The sequence below is a fragment of the Equus quagga genome, chromosome 7 (assembly GCF_021613505.1).
Source record: "Equus quagga isolate Etosha38 chromosome 7, UCLA_HA_Equagga_1.0, whole genome shotgun sequence".
NCBI classification, from domain to species: Eukaryota; Metazoa; Chordata; class Mammalia; order Perissodactyla; family Equidae; genus Equus; species Equus quagga.
The window spans coordinates 54,986,200-55,009,528 of record NC_060273.1 but is presented as its reverse complement, the minus strand read 5'-3'; the positions used below and the strand labels follow the sequence as shown (position 1 = coordinate 55,009,528).

Here is a 23,329-nt window from a genome sequence, read left to right as displayed (position 1 = left end):
CGTATACACACGAGGGACTGAATTACACTATCAATGTGATCCAAAAATCCTCAAGAAAAGAATTTGAAGTGGTCTCAAGCTGGCTGTGCCCCCAGACAATGGCAGAAGCAAACGCTTTAAGCTTGGCCAACAGGCCTGATTTCTAAGCTGTTAAAATGGGGGAAACGTATGTCTTAGTCAAATAAGGTGATAAGACCTCCTTATTTCTCTCATCCGCAAGGCAACATCAGAGCCCTCTGCAAGACTACCATTCTCCATTCACACCCCACAGAGTGCAGAGTCTTCTTCTCCAAGTGCCATTGCCTCATTCTCTGGAAATATCTAAGGAACTGGTCTTCCTCTAAAAAGCCCTGTTAATCATCCCCTTGGCTGTCTGGATGTCCAAAGACTGGGGTCACATTCTCATGCAAAGTCTTTTCCTCAAGAACTGGCCTATGTAACTCATTCCTCTCCTCCCTTTGAGTTGATTCTAGAGTAATAATCTTCAAGTTAACCCCTGGATATATATCCCCTCTGATTATTAAGATGGCCAAACAATCAGACCATAAACTTGGCAAGAACAACAATGGCCAGAATCTGACCATGACTCATCCAATTGACAGTCTGGTGGAAGGTTAATGCCACAGCCAAAGAGACTCACCTATCCAGTCCACTCATGATTACCTGTGGAAAGGTTACCCCCATGGATCATTTCCACACCCAACTTCACCTCTTCTATCCTGCACATTTACTAACTCCTTCAGTAGATGTATGTTGAGAGAATGAAAATTAATTTTAGACTTAGGAAAGTGACTCATTTATGAGTCTCATCGTTTTGGGGTTTTTTTTTAATCTTTTGTTACCTTCCGAAGTCAAGTATTAGTGAAGTGAGAATGAGTCTCTCTACTTTTCTGTCTGATAGTGAGGGGTAATTGGGTTGGCAATACTCATAGAGACATCATCAGTATTCATATTCCAGTCTCAGAGCTCTGATATGGTTTAATTAAGGTACTAATGTTTATAAGTACAGGGTTCTCAAGGTTGAAAGACACACCTCTGTGTCTGATTCTTCCTAATTCAGCTTGAGAAATCTCCCCTTTTCTCTTGCATTCTCTTCAAGTCTGAGATTTGGTGGTTTGATAAGAAGTCTTTAATTCTTTGCAGGTGTTCTTCAAGGGACCACATAGGTATGACCTTGTCCGCTCCATTTGCTTGCAAGTGAATAGGAATTGGTGAACCACTGGTCAGTTCAGCTGTAAGTTAATGTCTCGTGGCCCAGCCCCCAAGAGTGATCAATACTTCTCCTCTTTGCTTTTTTCAGTTGATTGCTTGGATCCTACCTGTTCCAGTCATGGGGTCTGTGTCAATGGAGAATGCCTTTGCAGCCCTGGCTGGGGGGGTCTAAACTGTGAGCTGGCAAGGGTCCAGTGCCCAGACCAGTGCAGTGGGCACGGCACATACCTCCCGGACACGGGCCTCTGCAGCTGCGATCCCAACTGGATGGGTCCCGACTGCTCCGTTGGTAAGCCAAGAGGTTTTCTCCTCACTTTCCCCAACACTCGTGCCTTCTGTTCCTTCCATGAGCCCAAGTGGATGGGAATCTACTCGTCACACTTAGCTTGGGATAAAGAGACTGGTCAGTTGCGTAGTGCCTCTCTTACTCTCTTCTCCTCAGTCGTGAAGTCTGTGATCCTTGAGAAACAAAAAAACACCACGTAGGTTCTCGTGCCTTGTTGGTTCCATCACCGCAAATGGATGAGGAGCCCAGAAGGGATGCTTCCATTTGCGTTATGGGTTTTCTTATGTATACTCCCTAAAGGTACCAGAAAACAAAACAGAGCGATTAAGTCCTAGACAAACTGAATGGAATGTCCTATCAAACAGAAAAGAGTCTCCCTCAGGCTGCCGTGTGAACATGTTATAAAGCTCTGCAGTACTCTAGTGACAGGAAAATAATGAATCTGCGCTGTACACTTTATTTTCCTAAAATTAAGAGTATGTGTCTTACCTCCTGAGTGACCTTAAAATGGAAGAGTTCAACAGTTCAAGCCAGTCCCAACCTTCCAGAGCATGGTGCTGTTCGCACTGACACATAAGTGCCTATCTAAGCAAGCGATCATCATTCTGCCCCCTTCCTCTGGGTAGTGAGACAGCTGTCAGATTGCCATGGCAATCAGGAAGGGAATATATGTGAAGCTTTGCCTACAATGGGAAAGAAATGAATATTTCATTTCAAAAAAGAAAAAAAGAAGAGTCAGTTAAAATGGGCTATTTTGGGATGTCTTCTCAGCCCGCTCGACTCTGGCTTCAACTCTGATGCCGGTGTCCAGGCCAAACTCTGCAGAGGGCGGGGGGAGGGGGAGCCCTAGAGCCAAGGCCCCACTGTGCTGCTGACATGCTGTGTGACTTTGAGCGAGTCACTGACCCTCCTGGTCTGGTTTCTCCTCCCCTGGCGTGACAAGCCGGGTCTCCCTCAATAGTCTGTTGTAAGGATGAATGTCTGGCACGTGCTTGTCCTCGAGTGAGAGGTCTGGAACGCCAGAGAGTGCATATCTGTCTGTCTGTCTCCTCCCCAACCACAAAAGACTTTGAGCTCCTTTGAGAAAGAGGCTGTGTAAATGCAGCACAGTTACAGCGGTCATCATTGCCACCAAGGTGCTGATCTGGGTAACGAGTTGGTCTCCAAGGGGGAAAAATCCCAGCTGGCTAGGGGGTCAGGATCCACAGATATCTTTTCATGTGGGTACCTCCCGGGTAGCTTTGCCAAACCAGATGGCCACTATCTGACCTCCTCCTGGGATGGTCTTAAGCTCTAGAACAGTGGTTCTCACGCGCTAGTGCACATCGAAACCCCCTGGAGGACTTTTAAAGCCAAATTTCTGAGCCCCACTCTCAGAATTCCTAGTTCAGGAGGTCCAACCAAGGCACAAGAATTTGCATTTCTAACAAGTTCCTAGGTGATGGTAATGCTGCTGGTCCTGGGATCCCGCCGTGAGAATCACTGCTCTAGAAAATACTCAACAATGAATTAATACCCAGCCAGTGGAGAGACAGGCCTCCCAAGATGATATACCTGCTGGGCCTTGGGGCCCGCTCCAGGGACCTGGGCCATGCGTGTGGTCTGGCCTCCAGTGAAGGGTTTCTCCAGCTGTGGTGTTGAGCTGTAATCATTGTTTTTCTTCCAGAAGTGTGTTCAGTAGACTGTGGCACTCATGGCGTCTGCATCGGGGGAGCCTGCCGCTGTGAAGAGGGTTGGACAGGCGCAGCTTGTGACCAGCGCGTGTGCCACCCCCGCTGCATTGAGCACGGGACCTGTAAAGATGGCAAATGTGAATGCCGAGAGGGCTGGAATGGTGAACACTGCACCATTGGTAGGCAAACGGCAGGCACCGAAACAGGCACATATTGCTTTATTTTCATAAATCGTAGATCTATAGTGATGGTCGTGCACTGCAACTGGCTGTTCCCTCAGGGACACGAGTGCTCTCCAACATTCCTGCTGCCTCTACAAATCTCCGAGGGGATAGGGAAGGGAAAAGCAAGGTCCCAAATTGGAAAAGGCTTTCCCTTCTTTCCAGAGGTCCACACTGGGAGGAAAGCGACTGGACCAGATAAGAAAATCCATCCAAATTTCTGAGCTTGGGGAGGGAGAAATGCACATGCATGGGAAATTGTCAGGGCTTGGAAGTTTCAAGCACCCAAATGACTGTGGTCTGCAAGTTTCCCTTTTTTGAATACTCTCCCAGCTGGCTGGATCACTGGATCCCTGTTTGCTGGCAACAATTGAACTCACTTATCTAGACCAGCTTAGATGTAAGCAGGACTCCCAGGTTTCCTGGGTAGCCAGGTACCATTGTAGTAGGTCGAGAGTCCTCTTTCTGTCCCAAGACAAGGCTTTGTCCTTGGGCTCCCAACCCTCCCCATCGCCACCACAATCGTTACATGTGTCCTCCTCTGGTCCCATTTCATTCTCACTCAGCCACCTCTTTATAGAAGCTTCTTGACCAAGAATGTTTCTTAAAAGGTCATTTTCTTTGTTGAGAAGTAATAGTTCTCAAGTTTCTTCGGTTTTGTTTGTTTTTTGTCATTATTGTGGTTTGGGGTAGGACAATGCCATATTGAATGTATCCAATTATCCCTTTACTTGAGGAAATGGGAGCCAATGCTCTCTGGTTTCCCACATCTCTCAAGCAGTTGGAATTACCAAGTTGTCAACTTGAGCATCATTTTACCTCCAGTCTTTGCGTTTGTTGTTTAATTAAGTCAAGTCTAGGATTGGATTCATTTCATGCCAAGCTGGCTAATCTAATTGCTTGCGTGGAAACCCTCAGAGAAGTTTCCAACCAAACTCCTGAGTTGTCCCCTTGAAGTTATTTTTTTTTCTAGACATCAAGTTGGAGACCCTCCCCTCTGTCTTAGCCCAAAACCCCAGTCATAGATCAGCCACCTGGAGTGAGAGATGAAGTTAGGAGCTTGTCCAGGGCTGACTCCTGAGATCAGACTCAGTTTCCCATGCTGTCCATTTCGGTGATTAAGCAGAGATGAAGTGCACTCTGCACTAGATTTCCCCCAGTTCCATCTAATTGGGCATCTGAGGGGCAGCGTGCAATCCAGGCCATGAACATAGCACTGGGACCCTGCTGGGACAGCCTGTTGGCAGTGAATTGTTTTTGCAATTTCTCAATGATGCTCCAGATCCTGCTCCCCCTGCAGCCGCTTTCATCTCCAGTTCCCTGCAGAGTCTGGGGGATAGTTCAGAAGACTTTCAAGGGAAGAATGTGCACAGCCCACTACCAAGACAGTTCAAAATTCTTACAATAGCTTCCACTCTTCAGAGGCGTTCCGCCTGATGTACTTTTGCATGCCCAGTACAAGAGACTTTCCCCTACCCGCATTCTTCCATTGCCCCCAACCTCACCCCCAAAAAAAGCTCTTGCCAACCAATAACCTTGAGGTAGAAAATCCTACTTTCTCTCAATTCACACAATCCAGCTTCCCTCCCCTTTGCTCTCCCCTTCCCACATCTGCCGAGGGTTTAGTGCCCCCACAGTGATGCCTGCTGGCTCTCTCCTACCTACAACCTGTCTTTACTCTGAGAATAACTCACAGGAGGGCAATTCAGATGAGTTAGAGCAGAGTTTGGAAAACTATGGCTGGTGGGGGGGCCAAATCTGGCCTGCTGCCTGTTTTTCTAAGGCTTGTGAGCGAAGAATCGTTTTTACATTTATTAAGGCTTGAAAAAAAATCAAAAGAAAAATATTTCCTGACGAAATTATACGAAATTTAAATTTCAGTGTCCTGTCAAAAAAAGTGTTATTAGTGTCCAGCCACACCCATTCGTCGTCGTATTGTCAGCTTCCATGTTGCTTCTTGGCATTGAGCAATTGTGAAAGAGACTTCACAGCCCACAAAGCTGTTTGTTATCTGGCCCTTTACAGAAAAAATTCGCTGACCCCTGAACTAGAGAGTTGTGTAAGTGTTGATGGAGAGAGAGGAGAAAAAGGAGACAGATCAACGTTCAAATTAGGAAAAGGACCCCAGTTGTGGCTTGAAGGATATCGGGGCCAAGAAAAAGGGAGAAGGTCCAGATATCACCGAGTGGAAGTGGAGAGAAAACAGTAGTTGAGTTGAGTTGGAGTGTCTCTGGGGCTTTGAAAATGAGATGGGAAGATGATAACTTTAGTCTCAGAAAATGGTAAGGATGTGGCCAGCAGGAAAAAATGGAGTTGTTTCATTCTAGCCAGCCCTTTGGGTGAGATGAAACGGAAAAAGGTGTTCCTGCTACTTGAAGCGTTTGGTTCAAGTTTCACATCTTCGTGTGCTAACGTACATGAGTTCTTGAGAGACATAAAGAAAGTCCACATTTTTATGCCAAGGAAAGCTCCCAAAATGAGAAAGTGGTGGTCCAGGAAAGTCTTTTCTTCAGAATTATAATCTCTCATGATTTGATGAGTTTGCTCTTCATGAATTATAAAGATCTTTATCACCAAAGTCTTTTCTTGTGAGAAATTAGGGCTCTGTGTTTCTAGTAGGATAGGGGCTATCTCCTCACTGTTATGTTCTCTGGGGTTCACTCAAAAAAAAGTCAAACATATGTTAGTTGGTGAGATTTGCTATTCAGAATCTAGAGCTGTTTGGACACGCATAATTGCTTCTTTGCTTTTCAACCTCTGGCCCCAGAGCTATTTCATGGAGTTTTAGTCTTTTATTTTGAGCAGACACTCCTGTCAATTCATTTTAAGTCAATGCCACAATTTACAAGCCCAGAATCAGTCCTCCTCCTCGGGGACACTGCCAGTCAGAAGGGAAAGAGAGAGTCTTCGGGCCTTTCCAAGCAGAGCCTCAAATGCTATATTTTGAAAATAGAAAATAAATAGGAATGAAATGACACCTAGTCTGCAAACAATGTGTTGGGAAATTTGGGGTAAGGCAGGGCCTGGTGGTTAGTGTTGGGGTGGTTGGGTTGTCTGTGGTCTATTTTCAAAAGGTCACAGTGAAGCCATTTTCTTAGGGTCATTGCAAGTAGTCAACTGAACAATTTACATCAGCACTTATGGATCATATTTATTTTGCTGAAGGAAGCAAGAAGATGGCTGGGGGAAAAGGATGAGGATAAAAATACAGACTTCTAAAAATCAAGTAGAATCACCAGGATCTATCCATGGCCAAATGCATTTCTGGAATTTTTCAACCAAATTATTATTTTTTTAATGTTTGGAAATTTAGTACATATTGCTAAAGATTTAAACATAGGGTATAACATTTCAATGTTAACTGTTAGAGTAAATTTATTGGTAGGCTAGATTCTGCCAAGCAATAATTCTTATATTACTTCTTTCTAACGTGTTAAATATAAGGTATGCCTAAAACCTACAGAATTGCATAGATAAGAAATATACTTTGAATCCAAATCAACCACAATTCACGTATATCTTTGGAATATATTAGTATTATTTGGATAGACTGCAGTTTACTCTTATGAATAAATCAGAAGGCACATTGTGTGGTTAGAATAGTTTTATTCTTTAAACATAATCCTACAATGGCTTGTTGTTCCTATCCCCCGCTGCCCCCGCTACCACCACCACCTTATTAATACTGAGGATTTAACTTCAGAAAGCCATCCAAAGGCTGTAACAGCAGGGCATAAAGGAACCATAGAATAGGTCAAAAATCACTATGAACCATAGTAAACTCAGATAAACATCTCTTATATTAAGAGGAAATGGAATAGATGTTAACATGTTTTGCGAGCAGAATAGTTAGGCAAAGTACAGAGAGAATGCAAAGAGGGAAGCTAAATGCTAATTGAGGATTGCTGCTGTTATCTCCTGAACGGGGGCTGGCTAGACATCCACTCTGAATAATACAAACTAACACACCCACAGAATAAATCCACCAACACTAGGTAGTGACCCTAGGTGAACTGTTTGATATCTGGGTAGTGAGCAACATCTGTAATGGTTATTCCAATTTGTTTGTTTTGTCAATGTGGTCCTGACCTCCAACTGCATTTCAGAATCATAAGGACTCAATTCCTAGGACTATGTGGGGCTGAGTGACCTGCCCATGTGCCACAAGTCAGAACAGTTTTCTTTTCCATCTATTGCACTGGGGCCCTTCTATTTTTCCTCTTTAATTGGTTGGGGAAAGAAATAGGTTCTTGTAATGTTAATAAGGAAAATGAATCTTTACCCAAGGTAAAACCAGCCATGCGACAATCTGATGTGCTGATTAAGTGATTGTCATCAGAAGTAGACAGGGTCACAGTCCAAGAGGGAGAGAGCTTCAGAACTACAGGGAACAGGATGGGAAGAAAGTGACTGTCAAAATTAACCAACTTCAGACTGAGTAAAGCTGCTTCTGCATCTTATTCCAGCTTCATTCTAAGTCATGGAAACTTTTTTTCTTGTACCTATTATCCTTGAACATTGGAGCTTTCATGACTCTACAATGAGACCAAGTTGAGATGAAATTAGCCACTGTGAATCCATCCTTACCACCCGGTCTGTGGAAGCAGCTAATTCTCTGATTGGTTAATTAACCTATTCCTCTGGGGGCTCTTATTGGAACCCATCCCAGGAGCTCCATCTTTTTTGAAGTGAAAACCTGAAGTGATGGCCTTTCTCTGTTAAAGGTTATGAACGAACTTTTAGTGGAGTGTAAAAGATGTTCCACTGCTGATTTTCTTCCCCATAATTTGGCCAGAATATGGGCCTTCTCACTGAAGATCAGGAATCGATACATACCCAGAAGTTCTCTTTGAGTCTGAGTCAGGCAGTCTGCCCAGGTTTCCTACCCAAACCCAGAACAAGGTCTGGAAGGTAGAAGTTACAGGAACCTGTTTTCACCTCACTGCAAAAAGTACAGTGAAATGAAAGGAAAAGACTGCCTTACAAGTAATGAGATTCTCATCACTGGAAGTGCTCACTTTCTTGGCCTAGATATTGAAAAGGGGCTTTCAGCATCAGTTGGAAGGTAGACTCAATAGACACAAAGCTTGACCTAATTGTATGGCCCAACCATTCTATAGTTTAAGTGGAGACATTTTTACATTGCTTTCTATGTGATTTGGTAATATCTGTCCATATAAGGAGAAACGATCAAAAAAAAAAGAAGAAGAAGGGAAGAAGTCTTGGTGTTCCAGTTCTGTGGGGAGACAGTGACTTGGAGCATTCATTGTTTCAGAGGGTCCCCCTTAATGTTTCAGAGGGTCCTATTGACGTACTAGCTTGTGGCCCACAGTGACAGGACAGGCTCACCAAGTAAATGGCTTGATACAAGGTGTTACTGACTTCACAAGAGCAAATAACTAAAAACAGTTTGGAACTCTTGGAGCAGAAACCCATGGCATGAGAGTTAGCATGAGGAATCTTCCAGACTCAAAAGAAAAGAAAACATGTAAAAGTAAGAGCTATTGGGAAAATGGGATGTACTGTTCTGGTTTATATAGTTAAGTACTCAGTTCCTGGAGCTTTTACAGAGAGTCAACATTCCTTCCAAGTCTGTGATTTTCAGACCCCACAATGTGCATTCAAGACTTTACATTAAAGGAAAGGGGAATGCAAAGATGGCCCTAGGGAGCTGAGCTCCTTTAGACATTCATAATGGACATTTTCTCATCACTTGCTATCTGATTCATCGCAGTGTCATGACAAATAGATGACAGAGGACAGGGAGATCCATGTTCTAGGCTTGACTCTGCCACAAACATTCTGGGTGCCCTTAGAAAAGACACCCAACCTTCCTGGCCTCAGTTTCCCGCTGTGGCAAATGAGGGGGTTGGAACACGTAACTGCTTTCCAGAATGTGGTCCCCAGACATGAGATGCTTCTTGTTGGTATACAAATATATTTTATTGAATAGTTACGTAGGGCTTTTAAAAATAAGTATTAAGAAAAATATAACTAGCTTATCAAACTCATGGTTATACCGGTATTATTGCTTAGGGATGTGGTGAAAGTAGGTAGCGATGTAAGACCTGAGTAAACTTAAAGAAAAATATTAGGTAAATAACAGTGCCGATGTTGCAAATATCACAAATGCAATATGTGATTGACTGAGTTTAGAACACACGTGGATGAGATAATCTCTAAGGACCTGAGCATCTCCAGAATTTTATTGCTTTTGATGCAAAATCATATGAATGGGCCATTCTAACACAATCAAACCTTTCTCTCTTTTGTAAGGGTCAGGGAGGGTTTCAGGCAGCCTCCCTTAAAATGCGCTTCACATTAAAGGGATAGATGCGGCAGTGTCGGCCCAGCTGATGAAGTGTTGTTGAATTCTTGAGGATAGTCAGTGGTGCTTTTCTGTTAGTTCGTCTCTCTATCTGCTCATCTTAGCTTCTATGTAAATCGGGTTTACCTAGGGAATCTTTTTGTGCATTGAAAAACTTCCTTACATAGTCTGAGTAATCAGACTCTACTTTATCCATTTATATTTGTGTTCATTAATAAAAAGAGATGGTGTTAAAGTAGAAGTTCATTGATCTATATCCACTTCACTTGGATTCAGGGAAATGCTAGCATGATGATGACATGTTTAAGACACAAGCTTTTGTGTTAGTCTAACTCCTGTCTGCCTCAGTTTCTTTGTCTGTAAAGTGGGAATACTAAATACTACCTGCCTCATTGGGTTATACGTAAAGTACTTGGCACAGTGCCTACCATAAAGTAAGAGCCAAATAAACGTGAGCTAATGTCACCACCATCATGATCATGCCCCATCATCACAAGCATTATCTAGTACCAGTGGTAAGCATACATGCCTTTTGAAGAATCAAGACTCAGTGATTGTCCCTATTCAGCCCAATAAACTTCATAATTACCCTCATTCCTCCCACACTGCAATCGCTTGACTCCTTGGAGCATGACCCATGGGTAACATCTGGGGATTCTTTGCAATTCCTTGGCTCATCTCCTGGGTTGTCAGGAGCCACACAGAGTATCCCAGATGTTCATGTAAGAAACAGATTTTGCATTTTCTCCCAAGTTGCCTGCTTAATGGGGTTCAATCTTATACCAACCCACTTCTTTCATTGCACTCTATTTCACAAGCTCTTTTTAAAAGGCTTGCCTTTATTGCCGTTAGAAAATAGGGTACCATTGTTTTTTAAAACCTGCCAGTCAAAATCGAGGTTTATTGCTTTCCTCTCCAGCCTTTTCATCATGCATTTCTGTGCATCATTATAATCAGACCCGCAGAAGGCCTCCATATCATTGACCACCTCTGAGCTTTTCCCTTCTTGAGTAATAAAGAAAGAAACCACAGAAAATAGCAGCGAGGAGAAAGTTAAGTATTTCATTATAAACATTCTCAGGATAATTAGAATGGATTAAATTACTCGAGAAAATGCATTTAGTTAATCTTTCCTCTAATTAAAAAAGTATCCCCAGTTTTAAGTAAAGTGTTTGTTTTTAAAAACATATTTTCATTGTAATCAGTAAGGTGGAGGCCTGTTTGGCCCCCATTGATAAGATGCAGTGTCTGCAGAGTGATTAAAAACTACCGACCAGTGTTTTTATTATTAAAATCCTTAAGGAGCCTGCCCCGTCTTTTCCCATAGCTTTCACCATGACATTCTCCACAAAGAACCTCATCCCGTGATCCATGGTGGTGTTACTCTCTATCTGTTTCCAGATTGTTGAAGATGTGGTTGGCTCCTCTTGGTCAACAAGTGTCAAGTGAGGAGATTAATTTAGCAGAGGTTTATACACTTTTCCAAGTGAGCTGGGATAACACTTAAAATGAGACTGGTAGGTGACACAAGACATTCATAAAATATGTCAGGAACACAGTCTATAGCCCTTCATGAGTTCTATTCCAAGACTGATAGAACCCAAATTGCCCCAAGCCCTGTAAATCTGTCTCACAAATAAGGAATCATTTACCTCATCTCTCCAATTTCATGGCTCATCCCAATTCTTACCCTAAACACTTCTGGAACTTTCTAAAGGTGTCTCACATGCTCATGTTTAGCCTATTCAGATTCTTCAAGCTCAGTCCCCTCGTTGAGGACTGCTGCCTACAAAATTCACTTCAGGAGAACCCTACAGTACTTCCCCTACTCCTAGGGTCCACGCTAGGGGTGTGCCAGGCCCTCAGCACCCACTCTACTGAAGTCCTGCTGTGTATACAGTGAGGGAGGGAATGCCATAATCCCTCACACTGGGGAACTTTATCAGCTGGTTCCTCATTCCCTGGAGAAAACGGCCCTTCATTTTTTGCCTGTAGCCCTCTCCCATACATCCAGGTTTTGTCCCAGGCCTGGGCTGCAGAACAGACATCACAAGGTCCTTTCTGTTTCCTCACCTCCCCTCACCCTCAGACACCCTCCATAGACCCAAGGGTAGTGAGGGGGGTGGTGCTCACAAGTTCTTCAGACACAGCCAGGCTCTGAATCCCAATTCAGACTCAGTTAGGACCCCTATCATCTTCACAACCAGCTCTTCAAGAAAATATCCTCATTCCTCCTCGTTTAGGTTATGAGTTGCTTCCAATTTCAGCCAGCTCAACTGCAAGTAAGAGACAGAAAGCCTCACAGAGTCGCTGTCCAGGAGGAATTAAAATTACCAAGAATCCTGGTCCACAGATTTCAAGTTTAGCTGCAGCAGCACCAGGTCAAATTAGAGAAGAAGTTGGTCGGAGTTTGGCCCAGAGGGGTCATCTGTCTAAAGCTGTAAGCAGAGCGATGGGCACTGATAAGTGGGAATTACATTTCTTTACTTTTGAAATTATGCTTTAACTTCAAGAGGGATTGCCAGACAGCCCTGTCTAGTTGTCTAGAAACAATGCCAGGGGGTGGGGGATACCAAACATTATAAAATAACCACCTCAGTAGCACAGAGGAAACGTTTGTACCTAGTTTTATTCCAACAAGTTAGCGAGCTGTCCGTCACTGGCCATGAGACTGCATCCGAAACACACTCTCCTTAATGACACAAAACTCAAAGCCGTGGCTTCTGCTTTGCAGAGAGCATCCTGGCAACAGCCAGTGAGATTGTTTCTCTGCCTTAGGTGTATGTGAGCCCAGGATGCCCAGATGTCACCAATGATAGCAATTCTAGTGAATAGGGAGAGAGATTGAAGATATTAGAGGCGGTAAGAGAAACTAACTTTTTCCTATAAATCCAGGGAATGCAGGCAGCTCGAGTTGTGTCCCTTAAGCATATTGCTATCAACTTCTCACCATAGTTTGAATATAAACTGATTTAACTTTTTATTTCCATTTAATGGGACCAAGAAAGATCTGCATCCATTCACTTACAGACCTGCTCTCTCGGGGTCTGATACAGAAAATGTTATCATATCATACAGAAGCCTAGTGCAGAAAACAGTCTGCCCAGAATTAAACAGCTTGGGAAACACATAATACACATCAACACCCACTCTAGACTCTCAGTATCTCCCAAGTCATGTTTGTAGAATGTAACATCTTCCCTCTCTGCTGACTATTGTCTCTCATTATCAATGATTTACTGTTGTATCTATAGTGCCTTGAGAGGGTGGGGCTCGTGTGGGGAGATGGTTGACAAAGGGATTAAATGAGTGAGCTTTGGAATCAAACAGGCCTGGCTTCAAACTCAGCTTCCATCAATTGCAAGTTGGGTGACCTTTGGCAAGTTATCTATCTTCAGGAAGCATCAGTTTTTCCCATCTGTAAATTGGGAATAATCATCCCTATGTCGTACTGCCATATGTCATTCATAGGTGAAGCACTTACCACAGTGCTTGATACTCCATAATGTTAGCTTAAAAATCATTACCACCATACCTTCAGGCTTTCACCATCTTTTCCCAATTGTGTTTTCATGAAGTGAGCAGTTAGGAAAGAGTTAGCGTACAACCACGCATGGAAAGGGGCCCAAGAGTCCAGAAGGAAAAGGTGGGTGCTAAACCTCCTGTGTTAACCCAGGTGTCTGGGCACCTCCTCCTACTTCACTCTTGCAGGAGTTGCTCACTGGGACACTTGGATTCCATTCCTTTAAGAAGGGAGAACACAGGGAGCGAAAGGAAAGCTGGGAGAGATGCAGACACATCCCACTGAGAATCCGACCACGGGTTGTAGGAACATGGGTGAAAAAATAAGAAAAGCCACATCTGTATCATTGCATACCACATCTGGGGTCCACACCTCCTGTGTCTGGTTCCAGCTAAGCCATTCATGAAACATTTATTGTGCACCTAGTGTGTGCAGGCTGCAGCAGGAGCCTCCTCTGTGTGAGCCCCTGGACAGCAGTGGTCAGGTCTGGGAGAAGCAGTTTGCAGAGGAGCAAGTGGCAGTCTGGGAACTCTAGACCTCCACCACCTTTTTGCCCACACGACATTTTGCTGTTTTCTAACCCAAGACACCCCTCCTGGTGTTTCTGCCAATAATTACTGGTTTATTTTTTAACATTGTCCCTTGCTCACAGCTTCCCAAGGAGATCAGTGGAAGGATGGAAGCCTTCAACTTCAAATGGTAGTTTACATTCATTTGTAACACAGTGTAATGACATAAAAGAGAGCAGCCAGGTATCAAACTGTGTGGATACACACAAATGACTCCCTCATAAGTGTTAATATTTTCAACAAGAGAAGAAATTTAGTTAAATCAAATGAAGATGGCAACTCATTAAAATTTGATTTTCCCTCCTATCCTTTTTTCATCTTTTAATCCTCAGTATACAGCACAACTTGTTCTATTAAATAACACTCATTAATTAAATCTCATCTTCTCTTTGCTATATCTACATTTTTATTTATTACGAAAACCTTCAGATGCTTATAATCCAGTTTAGTTGGATTACTGCCTGGACATCTCTGAGTAAGAAAACCTTGAGGTTTTAAGGTAGAATTACTGGTTAGGGGAGGCAGTGGGAGAAACCAAGTTCTCTTCTCATTTCCCCCTGGCAGGAGCTGGTTAGGCAGGCCTTTCCTTTGTTGGGGAGTTGGCCTAGATTTGAGGCCACTCAAATGAGGGTAGTGAGGGCACGATGAATTCAGTATTCTCGTTGACTATGGGAAGGGGAGGGAAGGCTGAACCTAGAGTCATAAACTCAAATACTCCTGTGTGGAAGAGGCAACTAGAAAGTGAAGTCCCCATCTATGGAGGGCAGGCATGGTCCGCTTCCAGCAGAATGTTGCCATGTAGAAATGCAAACCTAGTTTTGCCAAATCTTCCAATTTTTCAATAGAAGCCAGAAATCCAGATTGTTACTCATACTCTCCCAATTTTCAAATGTTGGCAAGCAATTCAGAATTTGTTAAAATGCTGTACAGGCCATTCAGACAAGACTGGGGGCCACATGGACACCCATCTGTGACCACTGAGACTTACCTTCAATGCAAGATCTGTACTGAATTAAGAAACATCATTTGCCTGGATTGAGACTGGGACAGATTTGGCTTCTTTTCTTGGATGCCCCAACTCTCCTGGTGACTGGTTTAAGCTGGTGGGAGTCTCATTACCATGGTATAATGGTGATACTTTGCACTTACACAGTGAATTTTCTCCAAGGAGCTCAAAAGACTTTGTGTTGCCTCAGTCAACCTCACAACTAGCCTGTGAGGCAGGCCGATGGCTGTTGCCCCAAAATACACAGTGAGCAGCAACAGAAAGTATTTTACACAAGGCAGCTAGATTGACTCATTGGTTTAAATCCATGGTCTTCACAATTGGCAAATGAAACATTCAAGAAGCGTGGGCAGGGTTCCCCATTACCGCCTCCTCTGCTGCCCTTTTTGGCTTATCTTCCTTCCATCTGCTCCAGTTGACAGCTAAGCCCCAGATCTCAACAATAAATACAGGCAAACTGAGCCAGTGACTAATTCCTGTCGTGCGTGTGAGTGTGTACACGTCTGTGTGTGCATGCATGTGTGTGCGACCATCTGACTTCTTGGCAGGCCCAGCATGGTACATCCGCACCCATTACAACACGTCTCTGCATTGGTCATTGGTCTAATGCCATGCTCTCAAATGCTCCTTTTGCAAATGTTCAAGACCTAGAAACTCCAAATAGCTATCTTCAGGATTCTGGATACCTGTGTTTTACTAACAGTGCCTAATAATTCATGCTGCTTGGGGCCCCTCTGTCCCTTTCTTTTCCTTAGACTGACAGAATTACAACTGTGAAGGAGAAGTCTTTCCCTTGCAGAGCTGGCATATGTGCCCTCTCTTCAATCACAATGGATTAACAGGAGTGGCCATGTAAAACAGAGACAAGGGCCGGAGCGGGGCAGCGGAGGCCGGGAACAAAGATCTTCTCTGAGTTGCCTTGGGTAGAACAGCCAAGAAAGTCACACTGACTAGCAATGAATGGAGCTCTGCCACTCTCATCATTTTCCCCTCTACAACTGGGTTCAAGGGCTTTGCTGCACAGCCCCCCTGCCCAGCCCCCTCCCCTCTGCTTCCTGGGCACATGCATTGTCTGTCCTGCTCCACTCAGGGGAATTCCTTGGGCATTTCAGGCATGATCCACAGAGAAGACTCCAATCCAGCAGTGTAAAACTGTTGATCTTTTTCCCAGGACAGCAAAGCACAAGTATCCTGAATTTTCTAGATCACCTTGCTCTTCCTTCCAAATTGTCTCGGATCAGGCTACTGTTTCCTGGGAACAGTTCCTGGCATGATCGTCTACTGCAATCATCCACCTTCTCTGCATGTGAGCATGCCATAAACACCCTTCAGAGGCAGATGCAAAACCAGAGATGCACCTGGCCATTTTAAATGCATGTGTCAGGGAGATAACTAGACTTATTGACATTGGAACTACAATGGCTGTCATACCCACCCACTTCCCATCTGATCCCACAAATCAGGATGCTCTTCTTTAGCATCAAAGGAAACTGCTCTTTCCAGGGAGGAAAACTTCAAAGATCCCACCGAATAGCACTGGAGATCCCACCTGAGTCTAGTAAGAACCACAATTGATTGAGCATCTAGACTCCACCATGCTGCTTTAGCTCATCCCAGGAAATTAAAATCGATATTGAATATTTTTAAAGTATGTAGATTTAAAAAGCCATCTCTTTATATATTCCGATATAAAGAAATACATAATACCTGAGTATACAAAGACATGGCTTTTCTGCTGCCTGGGGAGAAATTGACTTGTGCTTTCCACTTGGCTGTTGAGAATGGAAGCTTTCAAAGGCCAGCTGAGGGCCCTCTTTATCTTCATTCATCATGCTTCTCAAAGCATCACACAGATAAATCATAATTTGTATTGTTCACACACATACACAAACATACATTCTTGGGAGTTAAAAAGGCACCTTGTTGGGGACGTCTCTGTCTTAGTAGCCTCCAGGTGACATTCTTGAAATTCAAAAGAGTCAGGGAAGCCACCTGCATCCTCAGCATTGCCCAATCTGGTAGAGCCCGAAATGCCCTGTTGTACAGTATGTAGAATGCCAGCTCAGAGGACCCTCACGGTGGGTCTGTGGCATATTCAAGCGCACCTGGCTGAACTGGCCTTCGGGTTAAATTGACTCCTAAAAGCGAACAGTGAAACTCAGGGAGGCTCAAGCAGACAGATGTACTGGTCAGCAGGGAGTTCAGCCACTGAAGTTTCCACTTTCAGCCCTGCTTTGGTTTCACAAGAAGCCGAGGTGAAACTTCAGGTTGAGCCAAGTACCTGGCAGGACCAACAGGTCACTTGAAAGTTGCATCTACATATCCCGGGACGGCTTTGCCTTGACATTTAAATTTCCACTTCCATCACCAGTGAGATTGGGTTACACTAAGCAATGCGACTTTAAACTATTTTCTGAGTAGTAAAAGCGAACGATGGCAGTGTTATAAAATCGTGTCTTTTAGGAGGCGTTAAAATGTTACTGATACTGATGGCAGCCAGGCAAAAAGCCGCAAGCCAAGACATTGAGAGGAAGAAGGCAGAGGCCCTGAAAAAAGCGTGAGGCTGATACATAAAGAAAAAAGTTCAAGCTGAGCTGGGAGTGGCTTCAGAAGCTAGAAATACACACTGCTGGGAGTTTCCTCTTTCATTTGTTTTTCCTCCCAAGCTGTGGGTTTACCCCTTTCTATCAAAACCCTGACTGCCTCCCAAGGAAGATCGTCTCTGGCCAGGCCAATTCCATTGGTTTGGCCAACCCTGGCACCCAGCAGCAAAATATACTATCCAGAAAGAACCTAAATGATGCCCTGCATGGAGCCGGGCCTACAGCAGGTGCTCAGTAAGTGCTGGCTGGCTTGAGGTTCCCTGGGCCTGACTCTCTCAAGTTACTTAAGAGAGAGAAAAAGAGAAGCCACATTGTATTGGAGGAGAATAGCTGGGAGGATACAGTGAGAAGCCACCACAAGTTAGCATCAAAAAGTACTGTTTCTTAGCTGCCGAAATAGCCCATTTGTTAGAAGCTGAGAGCTGGATTCAAAAAATAGCAAAAGGAATAAGTGAGTAAATGAAGGATTTCACCTGAGTTTTGGAGCATGAGGCCTTGAACAAGGGATGTGTTGGCCTATAATCTAGCGCACATGCTCGAAATGGGGGCAGTATCACCCCCCAGCAGAATGAAAAATGGCTCTTTGAGAAGGTGAAAAAAATCTTACTCTTTTTATGTATAAAACATGGATATATATACAATATATAAATAGATGTAGAGTATGTCTGTGGGATTAAAATTTCATGATGGGGAGAGGAATTAGGAGGAAAGGATCAAAAAAGGTTCATGGAGGAGGAGATAATGACCAAAAAAAGTTGAGAAATATTAATCTGGCAGAAGAGATGATAGATTGATCGGTTTCTAGAACTTCGATAGAAGTGGCCTCAAGTGTCTTTACTGAAGACACACAGCTGCTTAGGAAACTTTCTGCCAACTCACGTTTCTACCTTTATCACCCCCCTGCCTGCTGGCTAGGGTTTATGACAGGTTGGTTTGGACTGAAATCATCAGACAGGGCAAATAATTGATTTTGTATATGTTTTGAATTTACTGATCAACTAAGTTCCCTTTTCGGATAGTAACAGTAAACAGTTATTGAGTACTGACCATAAAACTTGCCAGCCCCAGGGCTGAATTCTTAACACGGCTTCTCTCATTTAATCCTCATATCAGGTGGAAACTACTGTCATCATCGTCAGACAGGTGAGAAAACTGGCTCAGAGAGGTTAAGCAATTGGCGTAAGTCTTAACTGTCAGCGCAGAGAGAGGGGGGGGTCTCTAAATCCAGGTTTACTTGACAGAGACCAGGTGTAGCCATTACACTATTTTGATCACCTGCTTTGACCCCACGTAGAGCCAGCCAGAGTTACTGTGGAAGCCAGCAATGAAATCAGAGTGCGTGGGCCCCAGGGAGGACCCTCCCCTATTGGGAGAGTCACCACCTGCAGGAGCGTTTCTGAGGTGATGGAGGATGATCCCCTCTTAGCACGCTTTGGGGTTCTCTGCTTTACCCATGCCTGCAGGCCAAAGAGTGCATGAAGTTAGCTGAGATCCCAAAAATGCATCGTTGCTCCTCAGCATAGGTCTAATTGGCCAACTTCCCTAAATTGAAGTTGACTTTCTATCAGAGTTCACATTTCCACCAACTTTTCATTAAATTAATTATTCAAAACAATTCAGAGTTAGCGTTCTCACAGCAACTGTAACTCTGCCATGACTATATTAAGGCGTAAATTGAACAGCATGTTTTGCAATAAAGTTAATTTTATATTCACCAGAGAACTGAGTTATAGTTGCTGTGGGAACCATCATTTCGAATCTCTTGACTTTGGTGCATTTAAATTCTCAGCCACAGCCTTGCACACCATAGCAGATTTCGCCTGGACGCTTAATATGCTTCCCACCATGGCCTGGCTACTCTGGACTTGGAAGTCCTGCCAGAGACTAGCCTAGCAGCTGTCTAGTTTCCCCCGCCTTCTTTCTTATCCTGGTACCTATGGCACTTTACAGAGAAATAGCCAAGAAACCAAAATGATTCCCATTTTATCTTAAAAATGTCTGTTGAGGGGAGGTGACTTTGCTCAGGTGCACCGTCAGGGAGAGGCACCAAGTCTCAGGCAATGTCGATGAAAGCAGCGGATGCCTTTGCATTTGTGTGGAGCCAGGACTCTCATCCAAGGGTATTTTTGGATCTGCGCTGTATTATTCAGTACACACGGGGTGACCTCTGAAAGCTCCAAGTCCTTGTATGTGCCATTAATCATGCAGGCATGCACAGCCATACATCAGACCTTATTGGAGCTCCGGAAAGGCTCGACAACATTTCCCAGAGCCACATAAAACCCAAGCATCTCTAAATCAAGATGCATTGCAGGGCCTCTCTGAAAGGTGCATTCAGCAGAACTGGAATAGAACTCGGGCTAAATCCTGGTGGTGTGGAAATAGTAACATGTGCCAAGGTAAAGACAGAGGCTTGTTGGGACGAATAGCAGAGGGAGACAATGCTGAGATGGTTAGAGAGGCAGGCGTTCCATCTATGAGGATTATCGATTTTTGTAGCTTTATTGGAAAAGTCAGTCATGCTTTCTCCCTCCTGGGGATTGCTCTGTTGCAATTTGGGAGTGCGTGGCGGGGTGCGGGGGGGGGGGGGCGGGGAACTCTGCAGGTTAGCAGCTGAGTAGCAGCTCCCATTCAACATTCAATTATGCATTTAGCTAAAATGTGACTTAGCAGAAACATACTGCTGTTTTGCATGTTTAAAATGTATTGAAAGGAGGGATTTTTGTTTCTCTGTAAATGAGAGGATTTCAAAGAGGAAGCTCTCGCCTTCCTAAGGGCACACACATTATGCAAAACTGGAGAATAGCACCCAACAATGGCATAGGCCAAATTGTTGGAATGCTAACTCCCATTCTGTACTCTTTCAGAAAACGTCTTCTTATTCCTCATACTGTGCCACACAGAATGCACCTCATCATTGAGACTTTTTGTAAAATTTGTAGATAAATACCCTGTGATGACCAGTGACCTCCCAGCCAAGTCCTTGGTCAGCTAAAAACTATGTTAAGAGAAGGACTATAATGCTACCTGCAAATACAGTTGCAAAGATCAGGATAAGTTCATGATGACTCAGGGTTCCCTGGGTGGCAAGGATAGGAAGGGGTGAATGCTAGAAGGTGCTGGATTTGTGAGTAAGGGCGGGGTGGAGACGCCCTGCCAGCCAGAGGAAAGAAAAGAGGGAGAAGAAGCAAAGGAGAGATTGAAATGTTTTTCCTGTTTCTGTATGAGGCAGAAAGTAACAAAGAACGAGATAAAATACAGCTACTGTATGAGGTCATTGGACACGTAGTGTTTTGAGAACAAGTCTTGAGAGGATTTGGAGGGATTGGTTGGTAAAGAAGACTTGACAGATTAATAAATAAATGTAAATATATGTATAAATGTAGGTACACACATAAATAATTGATAGATGGGTGGATAGATATGTGATGGAAGGAGGAAGAATGGATGGACGAATGGATGGGTGGGTGGAGGAAGGAAGGAAAGAAGGAAGGAAGGTTAGATAGAGCTTTTAAATTGTACTTGAGTGCCATAATTCAGATGGGTCAAGCTTGCTTATAGTGATAAACAGAACACATAGGGATTAAAAGTCCAGGATTAAAAACCTGGGAGGGTGTTTGGGGGTGGCCCAAGGAACCCCTATTGTCAAGAAGAACTAGACAAAGCTGGTGGAGTAAGTAAAGCCTCGTGGTCTGAAGTCATTGCATTAAGAAAGCTGGGGAGTTCATCTGCTGGAGCTGTTCCACGTTAGATTGTCAACCCCAACCCTGGGGAGAGAGCCTGGGTGATCCTGTGGTCCTCTGCTCTCCTCCTCCCCTTCCACCCTTTCCCTTCACCTCCACAGGTTGCCTTTAATACGGGAAAGCAAACTTGGAGAGCAGAATCACCACAAAATCCAGCTCCTCAACCTCGTTTGTTTGCAGATTCGCGACTAAGGAGTTTAATTTGTTTGCATTAACTGGAGCAGTATTTTATGGACAGTGTATTTTATTCTCTGCTTTTATGTCCCAAATGTCTTTGCTTTTAGAGGGATGTGTTGGGAACCCTAAACACATATAGAATTAGCTGTGCCACGTAGAGTCAAGGTACCAGGGCAACCCTGTTCCCTGCCCAGGCCACCACCATGGCTTACCGACATTATCCATGGGGCCTCCTCCCGGCCGACCTCCCAGATTCTGCCCCTGCCCCATCACCAGTCTGTTCTCCCAGCACAAAGGGATCCTTTAAAAATTCAAGTCATATCAGACCACTCCTCTGCTCAAAACTCCCCAAAGGCTTCTTTTCATTGACAATAAAGCGAATATCTTTACAGTGGACTATGAGGCCCTGCACCATCTGGCCTTACGCCATTGCTCTCTCCCCACATTCTTACCTCGCTCACTCTGCTCCAGCCACTCTAGCCACCTTGCTGTCCCTCCACCGCCCCAAACTCTCTTTGCCTCAGAGTCTGTACCTGCAGCTTCCTCTGCCTGGATTACTGTCCCCCAGATATTGGCATGACTCACTTCCTCCCCTCCTTTCGGTTTTCCACTCCAACATCATCTTAGCAGCAAGAACTCTCCTGACCACGCTATATACAACAGCAATCCCCATCAACAGTATCCCCATCACAATCCCTCCTCATGTTTTATTTTTCCCCATAGCAATTATCACCATCTGACACACTATATTGTTATATTTGTTTGTTGTGAATCTCCCCCCGAATAGATTGTAAGATCTTTGAGAACAAGACTTGATCTCCTTTGTTTACCACTGTATGTCCTGTGTCTAGAAAGGGCCTAGCATTTGATAGATACTCAGTAAATATTTACTGAATGAATGAAAGAATCAACTCTTGGGTCTATCCCAGAAGTCTGCATATTGTAATAACTCAGTAAATGTTTGATATTGGATTGAAATTTCTCCCTTAGGGATCCTTTCATCCCTTGCTTTCCACACACTAGAATTGTCAAGGACAAGGGGTAGAGCAGGACTCTCTTGACTGGGGGACCACCAAACCACTCAGGCAGGACATCCTGAGGTAGCTTCACCGGGCAGGATCATTGTGACACACTGTCTGGTTCTCAGCTTCAGAAACTCCATTTTGGTTACGTTAACAGAGAGAGACAAGCTCTAGACTGACTCCCTCACACTACCCACGTTCACATGTAAACCCAAAATGGCCATTCATTAATCCACAGTGAAGAAAACCCACATCTCCTGCTCATAGTAGTCTCTCCCGAAAGGGAAATCTTTATGGGAAAAGAAGTTAAAATCAGAAGATTGACTGGGGAGCAAGGGATCAAAGCAGGGAGTGTGATATTCTGCGGCCGCCCTTTCCATGCAGAGTCCTACCTGGCTGGAGGGGAGCAAAGTACATGGGCTCAGAGTTGGGCGGGCCTGGGTTCAAAGTCTCAAGCTACCATTTTTAGTGATTATGACCCTGGGCAAGTTAACTGACCTCTCTGAGCTTCAGATTTTTCAACCACAAGGGATGATGATAATATGCACTTCATATGGTCCTTGAAATGGCTCAGTCAAGTAACAAGGATATGAAGTGGCGAGCACATGGTCTGCACTCCTGAACGGCAGGTGGTGTTACTTTATTCCCTAAGTGAAGCAGGACACACTCACTTCTGAAATGACCCTGACTCTCTTGCTCCACAGGTCCCCTCTCCATACCTCAGGCAGACCACCCTTTTCTGGTGCCATACTTTTCTGAGCCTCATTGAGACTTCTAAGCCTTGTGATCCTTTAGAGTTTCACTTTGCATGCCTCTTATACTGTCAGGGGAATTCTGTAGATAACGTGTCACATCCATTATGTGCCGTTCTTACTCGTGTAACTCTCAGGAAATTACTTCATTTTTCTCATTTCCACTTCAGTCTTCAGAGGGCCCCTTCCTGGGGTCTTTGCTATACTGACTATA

General features: G+C 44.2%; 1 protein-coding gene across 7 annotated transcripts in view; it reads left to right on the top strand.

Moving 5' to 3' along the window:
- The window catches only part of TENM2 (teneurin transmembrane protein 2), a 1,159,540-nt gene that overhangs the window by 1,023,863 nt on the left and 112,348 nt on the right, over window positions 1-23,329 (top strand). For 5 of the 7 annotated variants that reach the window (XM_046666362.1, XM_046666361.1, XM_046666364.1 and 2 more), the window contains 2 exons: window positions 1,301-1,501; window positions 3,165-3,377. In XM_046666362.1, coding sequence (XP_046522318.1) covers window positions 1,301-1,501; window positions 3,165-3,377 — 414 coding nt within the window. The remainder of the gene's footprint in view (window positions 1-1,300; window positions 1,502-3,164; window positions 3,378-23,329) is intronic. The other 2 variants (XM_046666359.1, XM_046666360.1) reach the window with 2 other exon arrangements.